Source organism: Nipponia nippon, unplaced genomic scaffold, assembly GCF_047370975.1.
Source record: "Nipponia nippon isolate SJK-2023a ecotype South Korea unplaced genomic scaffold, ASM4737097v1 scaffold_2, whole genome shotgun sequence".
NCBI classification, from domain to species: Eukaryota; Metazoa; Chordata; class Aves; order Pelecaniformes; family Threskiornithidae; genus Nipponia; species Nipponia nippon.
The window spans coordinates 35621210-35633082 of record NW_028262336.1 but is presented as its reverse complement, the minus strand read 5'-3'; the positions used below and the strand labels follow the sequence as shown (position 1 = coordinate 35633082).

The window sequence follows — 11873 nt, the reverse complement described above, 5'->3', positions numbered from 1 at the left end:
ATTATTTGCGCTGTGGAGGCACTAAGTCAGGAATGCGTGCTTACTTGGGAGCATCCCATTTGCCTCGACGTCCATTGCTGCTGGAGCAGTAAAAGCACCAAACTGGTGGCTGGTGGCGCTGGCGCTGTCACCTGGCACTGGTCTCCCGGTGAAGCAGATGGGAGCTTTCCTAGGCTGTCGAAAGCCAAACTGCATCCTTCTCTCCTGGAAAATGTGAGAACTAGCTTGGACTCTCCCGAAAAAGTGTGCTGACAATAGCAGCTCCCTTGCAGTCTGCATTCAACACCCTTTGCCGGGCACTTAGGGCACAGTCTTCCAGTTTCTGATTGAACCTCGTAGATTCACCTTAAATCTGCTCCTGCATGCGTGTATAAACTCACTCTTTTACTCATTTATTTAAAAGGGAAGAGCTATTTTGGGGGCTGTGATTGAACATCTCAAAGCTTAGTTTCCATGGCTGGTATGTGTCTTTAATGGACATGTTTTAGAAAGCTACAAAACTGTTCAGCAGTAGGCTCTCACTTACCAGAAGCAAATGTCTTTCATGAAGAACAGCTCTCTGAATAATCTCCTCCTGTGGTTCTAATAGGAGTTCAACGACTCGTCAATGAGTTAGTAAGGCTGCAATGGGATGTAAAAGAAGGGGTTGTGTTTCCATTTATGAAGAAATATTTTGGTTTCAGGGTGACCAAAATTTGTAACACATATGTCTCAGCTTCTAAAAGTGCTCTTTAAATGGGCACGGACCTTTACTCAGGAGAGGTGGTTTTCTTTAGTATAAGCCAAACTTCTCCAGCGGGCATAAGCATAATGACGTAGCACCTTCTCCATCAACCAGTGCTCTCGTTAAACTGGGTACCTCCTCTCTTCCTCTTGCAAAAGAGACGCTGCAGAGTGCTAACAGAAGCACTCGTTCTGACATGCAGGAACAATTGTTTCCTACTCTGTGGTCTTGTATGCTCTAACCCACGCAGTAAGATAAAAATGACTCTGTGGAGTGCAGCTAAATGCTGCGCAAGAAACAGACCTCAAAATGAGTTGTGGTTCTTATTCCAAGTCCCTCTTCTCACCTTGTATGCAGGAATGAAGAGCACAACACCGAGAGATCCTACACATGCAAGTAAGAGGCATACAAGAGCGGTGGTGCAGAATGCCAGTAGTTGTCTTCCCATGAAACTTCTTTAAAAAAAAAAAAAACCCTAAGACAACAAGGATGTTACTCACTTCCACATACCTACTATCTTACAATGAGATGATTACAGCACACAACGTGCGGTCTTCCATTAACTACCCTTTCTCTATACTAGGATATAACTAAGGAAACCTGTAATTACATCCACTTTATTCAGCAAGACTATCAAACTGTTCTTGTTCTGTTTAATTCTGAAACAACTAACATTCAAAAATAGGATCTAACAATTTGTGTGTCCACGGTATATTAAATGTAGATGCTTTTATTACAATCTTCCTTGCCATATATTTTAAAATAAAATAAATCAATACAATCACCGTAACAGTCTCAGACAACAAATTAACACAATCCAATCAAGACACAGTTAAGATACTCAAAAAGGCAGTATGAGTAGCTGGAAACCTTGGTCCTCCGATTCTTTTGTATAACACATTGACTATAGATTTCTCCCAATTATGATAAAAATCAGCAAACAAACATTAACGTTAGCAATTCATACTGCAGATTTCTTAGATGTTTATGTTGAGTGTGAATAGCATTGATTTTAGCACAATGTCTTTATGCACATCTCCCAAAGAGGTACATGGGAATTTTAAGCATGTAGAGACTAATCCGGGCCCAGAATAGAGAAGATCGTTTGTAAACAACTTTTGGTCTCTCCTGCACGATGGCTCCGCAAATGAGTGCCTTTGCAGTAATCAAAATGGCTGACCACATACACTGCAAAGTTCATTCCAGAAAAAAGGGGATCCAACATAAATTACTTCCAGTAAGCAAAAAGAAAGAATGGTGGGGAAGTTGACTGGACACAAACACAAAGCATTCACCGCTCCCATGCGTACGTGTACTTCAGCATTAGAAGCATCCTTCGCTGCTAACTTCACACGTACGCGTGGCAGTGAAGTTAGCAGTCCCGAACTGGTGAATGCTGGACTGGTGGGTTACAGACACCTTTCATGCTGTTAGGACGGTCATGGAAGATTATCCATTAGTTACTGACTCCACTCTCTGGGCTAAAGTGCTTCTGTAATCAGTTGGGACCTAAACTAGTTTAGGCTAACCATTTTTCGTTACCTAAGGATCTGTAAGTGGATCAGACAACCCTGACAAGTCTTCTCCAAACCCTTAAATAAATAGTGGACAGCTGTCTAATACTGAGACACTTTCCAGCTGCACCAGAAAGACAGTAGGAACACAGAAATAGATACAGGTATTATATGCAGGAGGAGAGGATAAAAGATTGGACAGGACTGTGCTGAGTCTTTGAATTTTGTTCTGCAAGCATTATGAAAAAGCGCTGTGTAATTCTGAACAAATGAAAATGCATCCAAGTATTAAGTATGTATACCTTGACATGTAAAAATACCTGTTAGCCTGTTGTGACTACAAAACGTTAGCTACAGAACATATTTACAGATAATTTCTGATGTTTGTTCCTGGCAAGAGATGTTAAGCCCAATTCTTCACTGAAGACATAAACCTGACCTAATTTAGATCAGGTCAGTGCGAGTTTAAAACAGATATCACATGAGCAACTCCTGGGGACTTAAGCAGAAGCTAGCAGCCCATTGCTACAGAATGCAGCTACTGCGCAATATGAACTTTTGCAAATTGAGCACATTAGTATCATTATACTTTTTTTTTTTTTTTTTTTTAACATGGACATGTCACAGATTCTAAGGAAGGGGTGAATTACTGAACTGATCCATTCTTTGAAGCAGTGGGTAAAGATCACACCTGACAGGTATAAGCTGCTCCAACAAACACATCACTTACTCTTTTATGGCAAGATCACAGTTCATTATGGTTTACAGAAAAAGATCTTGTTTGCAAGGTAGCTTTAAGTTTCCTAAATTCCAAGCTGCTTTATTTCAGAAAAAAACCAGCCCTTGCCTTACTCTCAATTCCCTTGTGAAAGCCCATTTTTTTAGTGGCAAAACGAATTGTGCTGTCTCACGCTTACTAAAAGGGCTTTTCTGTCGTACATGTTTACAACAGGTAGGGTTTCTTTGACAGCAAATTTTGACTGTGCATACTTATTGCTGCTTAAATAAAAATTAAAAGGCCAATTTTGAGCTTCTCTCTCCTGTTGATCCCCTGATGTGAAGAACTGAAGAACCTCAATTTTGCACTGCACTAGTGCAGGGATGGCCACCATATGGCTCGCAATTAGGCCCCATGCAGCTCCCGAGCCAGGCCATGTTCCGTGACTGGCAATGAAGCTAATGCTGGTGCAGGGGGTGCCGAGCAATCCACAGCCCTGGCTGTAGGAGACAGTGCACCAGGAGCCACTTCCAGAGCCAGCTAAGATCTGTGCTGGAGCCATGGGACCGCAGAAATCAAATGTCATTTACTGCATGTGAACTGCTCCTGGGATTCATCTAATTCTTGGCAATCTGAGGGACACAGTAGAGGTCTCAAAGCTTGGCCATCTGAAGATTTTTATATGTGACCCATAGGAGCTGCAAAACTGGATACAGCTGGGTGAGGGTGTCAAGCATAATGCCACAAAGTCGACCGTGATATGCACAGGCAGGGGAGTTCAGTATGTTGATCCCTTCCTCCCAAGAGGATGGTAGCGATTATACACTTCCACGTGAAATAGTATAATTTTAAAAGATAAATAAACTTATAGTTATGTTTGGAATATGGCATGCAACACTTCTTTAATCAATGCTAGAAACAGTTAAAATCCTTTTGTGTTCAACTGTTGAAATGCATCGCCAGCTACAGTATTTAACTACCTTTGCTGAAAGCAACTATCTCAAAAAAGGCAATTGCATTACTGGCACAACTGCCCAAGCAAAAAGCAGCTTATCTAAAAAGGGGGCAAATTATTAATACTGAGCTATTTCCTAGCCTATCTGGAAGTTTGTCTCGGGAAGAAAAAAACCCATTTGCATCAATTTAAAAATACAGCACTGCAAATAAAGGCAATTCATTGTACTTCACAGAATCACAGAATGGTTGAGGTTGGAAGGGACCTCTGGAGATCATCTAGTCCAGCCCCACTGTGCAAGCAGGGTCAAGTATAGCAGGTTGCTCAGGGCCACATTCAGTCAGGTTTTGAATATCTCCAAGGATGGAGACTCCACAACCTCTCTGGGCAACCTGTGCCAACGTTTGATCACCCTCACAGTGAACTATATTTTTTTAATGTTTAAATGGAATTTCCTGTATTTCCATTTGTGCCCATTGTCTGTTACCCCTTTGCTGGGCACCACTGAGAAGAGCCTGGCTCCTTCTTCTTCAGTGCTTCCCATCAGATATTTACACACACTGTTAAGATAGTTCATATCTTTTTACATGTTGGATATCAGCCATGAGCTCGTCTCTGTTACTGACTGCTAATTTTAGCAACTGTGCACATCACCAAAATTATTTATTGCTAGAAAGTTATTTCATGGCAGTGGTTACTAAAAACTGTGGCAGTAGAGTCACGTGTTGTAGGTCATTTGTGTTTTTTTTTTTCCCCTCCTTAAAATTCTCAAGTCATCTGAGTTTTGGGTTTTTTTTTTTTTTTCATTTTTAATGCCAAATGCATGAGAGGAAATAATATTATTATTAGTTGTTGAGAGTGAAAGCATGAAGTTTGCCTCTTACAGCTACTGCAAAACCTGTTCGTCTCTTAATTTGCTTCAGCGATACTGAAAATGAGGGATTTCAGAGATGTATTAATTATGAAATCTTACTCTACAAAAAAAAATCTATTCAGCTAAAAAATCACTTTAAGGATAAAATACTCTTCTACTAGGTGAAACCAATTAACTTTTACAATGGCAGAAAATCCACAAAAATGGTGGGATAAGTGAAGACTTCAGTGGCCAAAGCAATCTCCAAAGTAGCTCTTCTGGGGACTCCCAAGCTATGCAAGTGACACTATCAGTTAGGCAGGTGCGATGAGGAAGATGCAGGAACGGTATCTGGGAGATGCCCAAGAGTGAGTTTCCTGAGCATACTCAGGTAATCAAGAAAAACTCAGCCCTTTCCTCGAATGCAGATTTGCTTCATGTCACTGCAAGCAGAAATGCAATTTTAATCTCCCTATGCCATCTGAGACAAATAAAGCTCATCAACTGAATTTGGATTTAACAACACACTAGACCTCATCTTGGGAGAAGCAAGAACCTCAGTCCCATACAGAAATCGTACGGAAGTATAAGCGGTCAGCACCTGTCAGCATATCTGCCCTACTGGTATAATATGGGGCTGTGATGTATAGGACGCTGAAATTATTAAGAATCCCATTTTGAAGCCTTATGAAGCAGAATTTTGAAATAAAGATGCATTAATAATAATGCATTTCTATCATCTCTAATCATTGTAGGCTGCAGAGACTTACATTATGAACAAGTTAATTTTATATGTTTCACTGCATTTGGTAAACATATGTAACGTACTAAACCTTACTAAACTAAAAATATTGCTTCGTTGATAAGCCTGCCAGTAGTGCTCACTGTTGTTAAGTGGAAGTGCCCTATGTAGTTTGTAAATACATCCACGCATGAAGAAGAAACTAGGGTAGCCAGCTTTCAGGGTAAGATCTGCTTTCTCTTCTGTCCTTACAGAATGTTTGTCCTTAGTTAAAAACTAAAGAAAGAATCAAACCTGGCCTCAGAGGTAGAACTACAAACTTCTAACCAGTGCTACTGAATAAAGATATTCTCTTATTAATGAAGATGTTTCTGGAGCAGCTTTTGGAAGAAAATCATGTGGACACCCACAGACATTAGAAATAAGCAGCCAGTACCTGCAAAAACTGAAACTGTACAGCTGTTCACAGACAAGAAACAGGAGCAGTTATCAGTAACGTGAACGACACCTCAAGGTCGCTTCAGAGTACTTAAATGCCAAACATCTTCAAAGTACTCCTACACACAACCAGAACTTTGTGTGTAGTTTTAACCCTGCTTAGTTTCATAGCAGCTGAGATGCTGAATACCCGAGTAGGTAACCCGACATCTCCAGGAAAAGGGAGCATGGAGCCAGCTCCATTGGCACTAGATACCATCTTGAAATATATTTTCCAGTCAGTCAAGCATTCCGTTAGCAAATTCACATCTAAAGTTTTTGGCAAGGCAGGAACATTGTACTCTCTTGCCCTGGGTAATTACACAGACTAAGTGAATTTGACAGCCATTTTGATACCTGGTAATATGCTTCAATGCACACTAACTGTTTTGTTTTTAAAACTGAGCAAGGCCAGCACATATGTTTGAGAGTGGATATCTGCCTATGCTGGGCACTATTTCATGAAAGTCAGGTTTCTGTCACAGATCTAAGGCAAATATTACAATTTACAGGGAAGAAATGAGGACATCAATACATTGTGCGTTATTGGAGACATACAGCCTTTATAACACGGTGGCTTTCACTATGATCTCTGGGTTTTCTATGTCCTTTCTGCTCTGGACCATTCTCAGTTCCAGCTGGGCTGAGTTTGGTTTGTTTCCTTCTCCAGCTTGTGCTAAAAAGATGACATCAGAATGTCATTAAAAACAGCAGTATAACAAGAAACAAGTTACATTGTTCTGTTACCCCCCTATTTTTTCTACCCTCCTCCCCTTACTACCCCCTGCTAAAGGCTTCCAAGGTGGAAGATCCAAGTCAGCACTGCGATTTCCTATCATCCCTGTTCTGCACCTCTCTCCAGGAAACAGACATGGCTCTGCTGTGTGAAAGTGACACAGGCATGCTCTGAGAACCCACAGATCCCATCTGGATCTCCTTAGGAACTGAAAGACATGGGAACTCCAAGGGGAGAGAAGCTGAAAAAAAAACGCTCCTCACCTAGCCAACACAGCAAACAGACAGTTTGCTAGTTGATAAACCCCTCTCAATACTAAACACACGGACTCAAAGGGAAAGTGAGCGAGCTACACTTAAAACAGCAGCTCTCTGGCACGTCAAACTCAGCATTTCTTCAAGTTCTTCTGCTAGGGTTTTGCAATGCGGTCAAGCGCAGTCAGCATGATTGTAGTCCCACTACAAGCTGAACAGTGACATCTTCAGTCGGGTGTTGTCAAAAACAGGCTTGGAGGACACAGTAAGGAACACGCACTGACAAGACTACCAAGCTCTCATTCTGTAAATTCCCTGGCTGCTTCTGCACCGAGGGCTGCCTTTAGTCAGGAAACCCAGAAAGCTCTTATAATGTTTCTTCTGATGCAAATCCAGACAGAACAAGGGAACAAGGTTTGAATGAATTACCTTTTGCACTCTTAATGGTCCTTTGCAGAACATGTTGCATGGCTGACACAGTCTTTTCACATGCCACCTGCGTTAACATAATATATTCAGGTTTTAGTAAAATTTCAGCTGCCTAGTTTAATATTATTATTTCAAAAACACTGCTATTAAAAGACAAACATGACTGACAAGACTCAAACAGAATGATAACTATATAATGTAGAGTTTGGGAAAAAAAATTTTAGACTCTCTTAATTCTCCCAAAACAGGTATTAGAAACCATACACCCGTATCAAGGACTCTAGGTGCTTAGGGGAAAGAAACGTAAAAATAGATCTGATAAATTATTTTCAGTGCTTATTATGAAGTGAGGGTAAAAAGTGTAATTACAAACTTGTATGCAGCCTCTCTCTCTCTCGAACATCTTATTTGGCAAAATCACAAAATCCATGTAACTGAAGATGACCATCCAAAGTTGTACAAGCTAAAATGCTTTGGCAAAACGGAAATTCTGCTTTTTTTCCTCCGAGGTGAGGAAAAAAAGCCAAAACAGAAGAGAGTTTCTAAATAATGTCATAAATTAAAAGTAATGGGAAAAAAAAAGAAACATAGTCTGAACTTGCAAAGAGACGAATAACTTCTCCCACACCTTCAAATTGTTCGGATGCTTATGTGTCCATGCCAACAGCATAGCAGCAAACAAGTCTCCTGTTCCAACAAAAACAGCATCCACTTTAGGAGACTCCACTCGAATTCTTTGTGTTATCTTCGTACCATCTGCTTTAGCTACAACACAAATAAACAGTTAAGTAACAGACCCAGCAATTAATACAATAGCATTTACTATAATTTAAAAGTGATCACCAGATTTGAATTCCTTTGTTGTCTGGAACGTAAAGATGCTAAGGAGTATTGTAAACTTTGTACCAGCTCTTTTAAAAGGTGCAACCTTTCAAAACTTTGCCAAGTGGGGATAGCATTTACAACTTATATACCGTACATACTTCACTTAATAGGGAGCATCTTCATTTTCATGAAGGATTGAGAGCCACCTATATTCATTCAGACAGCAGCAGCAGCTTGCTCAGGAAACCACCTATTTATGGAGACTGCTGAATCCTAGATGGGGCATCCCAAATCCTAACCTAGAGTATCTCTGGGTTGTATGGAGGCACAAGAGCAGCTGTAGACATCAACAGAGAATATCTGATCCATGTGCCATATTGTAATCACCAGTGGAATAACCAGACTTATTCCAGACCTAGCATGTACTGAGTGCTAAGACCCACTGACTGATTCTTGGTGGAATCTGTTTCAAATATCAAGACTTTTTCGGTCTCTCAGCAGTCCAGAATGTGATGCCCACATTTAGACCCCTTAGGTGAACAAGAAAATAAGATCATATACCATCCCACATAGCTATGCCCTTCTCAGGTAAAAACATCCTGCGACAGTCCAAACACACAGTGAATCTTGGTGACGGTATAGAAGGGGATATAGAGAAGAAGCAGAAGGACATTTTACAACCTCCCAGGGGAGGAACAATCTGCTAACAGGACAGTATAACTTTTCATAAAAGCATTCAAAACATTCAAAGTTCCTGTTTTATACTACTACTACTACTTGTCAGGACCGCTACTAGGGGCTTTAACAGCCCTGATCAACCTCACCTAGGACATCCTCCACCCATGCACCCTCTGCCCACCTACCCAGGAGCTGCACGGAAGCTCATCCCGGGTGCAAGCGTCCTTGCCTGAGCTGTGCTGTAGATGTACCTGTGTACAGCCCTGCTGTTCTTGCTTACTGATTGGGTTTTTCCAGATTAATCTTGGACCTGGCTTGTCTCACCTTTCTCCAGCAATCACAGGACTGCCAATGGGACCTGTCCACCATCACCACCCCTGTTCTGCTCACCTTATTCAGATACTGTGGGCCTGTGCCCTGCTGGTGAGGGCAGTGCTCTGCCTCTGCTATGATCATGCTCCGCTCCCAGCTTGTCTCCCCTCATGGAGCAGCCCCATTCTTACCACTCTCTGATATTACTGTAGGAGAAGAAATTCACTTAGGGATCTAAGCTCCTTCCATGCACTACAGACGGGTCTGATGAAACTACTTCTTAGAAAAGTAACTGAAAGCACAGAAAAGGTTAAAAGAAAGCACAGTTTAATGAACGAGTTCATGACTTACTTTTTCTGTGGCTTCCCAGAGCAATTAGGTAGTCGTTTCCTAGAGGCGCCTGTAGGTCTGAGCTTGTGATCACCACAGTCTCTGGTCCCATGGCATGGAGCATATCCATTACCTTGCCATGTGCAAAAAGGCAGGAATCAGTGACTGCAATGTGTGTTGATTAAACCTTGCATCATTCATAGTACTGAGCATTTCTGACAAGCACCTGACTTTGTCATCTTTTGTAAAGAGGAAAAACCAGTTTCTACTCAAAGAATTCACTTGAATTAGGGGAATTAATTTGAAATAGGGGAATGAAAACATCCGCATTTAAACGTACATACTTGTTAAAATATACAAGCGTCTTCTGTTTGTATTATCTTTGGATGCTCCTCTGAAAAGAACACTCTGTTTCAGCTGTGATCAGAATTTTTGTCTGCATCATGTTTTCAGAATATATTATCAAAAGAATAAGAGAACAAATATAGAGACCCACGCAACTGAGCTGGCATCTTGAAACACTTGCTAGAAAGCCAGTAACTCCAGGTCATGAAGTCTTATTTGGCTACTATTTTAAGAGTTAGCAAAAATGAAGAGTTAAAGAGCTAAATCAGAGGCACAAGCCTGTCTCAATCTTCTTTTCTCATTCCGTTTCAAACCCCAAATTACACCTGTAAATTATGTACCTTTGCAGGTGTATTTCTACTCTGTGTGTTCCTCACTTAAACTCCTTAATACTCTACTTCTGACATCACAATTGGTTGCTACAGAAGTGACTTGGATTTCACAGAAGAAAGAATGACTTCAATAATGAGTTTGGCATAAAATACAGACAAAATATTAATTTCCCCAGAAGAGCTTAACTAAAAATCCTCTCAGGCTAGCTATGACTCATGAGCAGCTGAATGATAAAGATTTATTTCTGCTATTTTTTAATTCTCCATTGCTTTTCTTTCTTGTCTAAGCCTCCAAGTTTCTTCAACTGTCAGACCTCTTTGCACAGACATCGGTTATGTTTTAAAGAAGCAGTAAATCCACCAGCATATGCTGACATAATCAACCTGTGAAGTAACATTAAACTCAATTTCATTTCTCTGTCACAGTTCACCAAGAACCTAATCACCAGTATTTCTAGTTGTAGGACTTAGCCCCTTCTACATTAATATTACATCATATTTAATTTTATGTTAGAAGACCATACTGTCATCACTAGTCTTGCTAAAGAAATGAATGAAAGCTTGTCACCATGGAAATCGATGCCAGAATTCCTACCACTTCCAAAGGGGACAAATTCCAGCATGGATTATTACTCAGAAGGATAGACCTATATATGACATGCAGCTGGGGAAATAGACAGATTAAAATATAATATCCTGCAAGCAACTATTTTAAAAATGTTTCCATTCCTAAGTATAATTCCATCTCTTTAGAAGAGATTTTTTTAAAACCCATCACAAATAAGAGCTATCACATGAACCAGACAGACTGTCAGAAAACTAACTTGTTAAATTGCTTAGCACATGCAACTCCTGTTTGCAGCTGAAATATGCAAACTTAAAACTAATGGCTGCTCATGCAACAGTGCTGTTCTCAAGACTGTGGTTCCACTGGGGAGGATGAAAATAGGATAACTGAGTTGTAGTGAGCAGCTAGCGGCATGAAGCACAGCTCATCACCCTCGCCCAGCACAGTGGAGTAATGTAAAACTGGGGGGAGGAAAAAAAAATTAAAAGAGCTGAGATCTTTGGAGCTGCTTCCTGGCGAGAAGAGATGGTAATCAACCCACGTTGCATGACGTTGCTGGAAGAAAAAAAAAAACCAAAACAACAAACATTTGGGCTGACAGACCCCAGCTACTCTCCAGGGTGCCACTGCAGCTGCTGTTTGTTTAAAGATTTTGTGTTCCTTTGAAGTTCGAAACCAAACTGGAAGAAATAACATCAGTCCACTATGAAAGCACTTGACTAGTCAACAAAACAAAGAGCTCAGCCCTTCTCAGGACACCAATAAAACCATATTCCTATTTTGTCCTTCATCACCACGCCCTGCAGCTTTTTATTTTCTTCGGTTTGTGTAAAAGGGTAAATCCTTACACCTCAATGCAGCGTACCTGCAGACCATCTATCATCTCTGTATGGCGATGGCAGCAGCTATCAGTGCTGTGGATTTGTCCGTCCTTCACCAGGAAGCACCCGAAGGCCCTGACTCCCAGTCTGGTTTCTCACCTATGCAATCTATCCTTTTGCAATCCAAGTCTCATTCCCTTTGAGTCAATTTAAGTGAAACAGAGCACCGGCAAACACTGCCAGGAAGCGATTCAGAGCGT

The 11873-nt window shown here is 40.9% G+C and overlaps 1 protein-coding gene across 1 annotated transcript in view; it reads right to left on the bottom strand.

Moving 5' to 3' along the window:
* Window positions 1-1360: 1360 nt before the first annotated feature.
* PDXK (pyridoxal kinase) overlaps window positions 1361-11873 on the bottom strand; it is a 52496-nt gene continuing 41983 nt past the window's right edge. The window contains exons 8-11 of the mRNA XM_087758046.1: window positions 9569-9680; window positions 8031-8167; window positions 7403-7469; window positions 1361-6659 (exon numbers count right to left, since the gene is read on the bottom strand). Coding sequence (XP_087614172.1) covers window positions 6547-6659; window positions 7403-7469; window positions 8031-8167; window positions 9569-9680 — 429 coding nt within the window. The 3' untranslated portion in view covers window positions 1361-6546. The remainder of the gene's footprint in view (window positions 6660-7402; window positions 7470-8030; window positions 8168-9568; window positions 9681-11873) is intronic.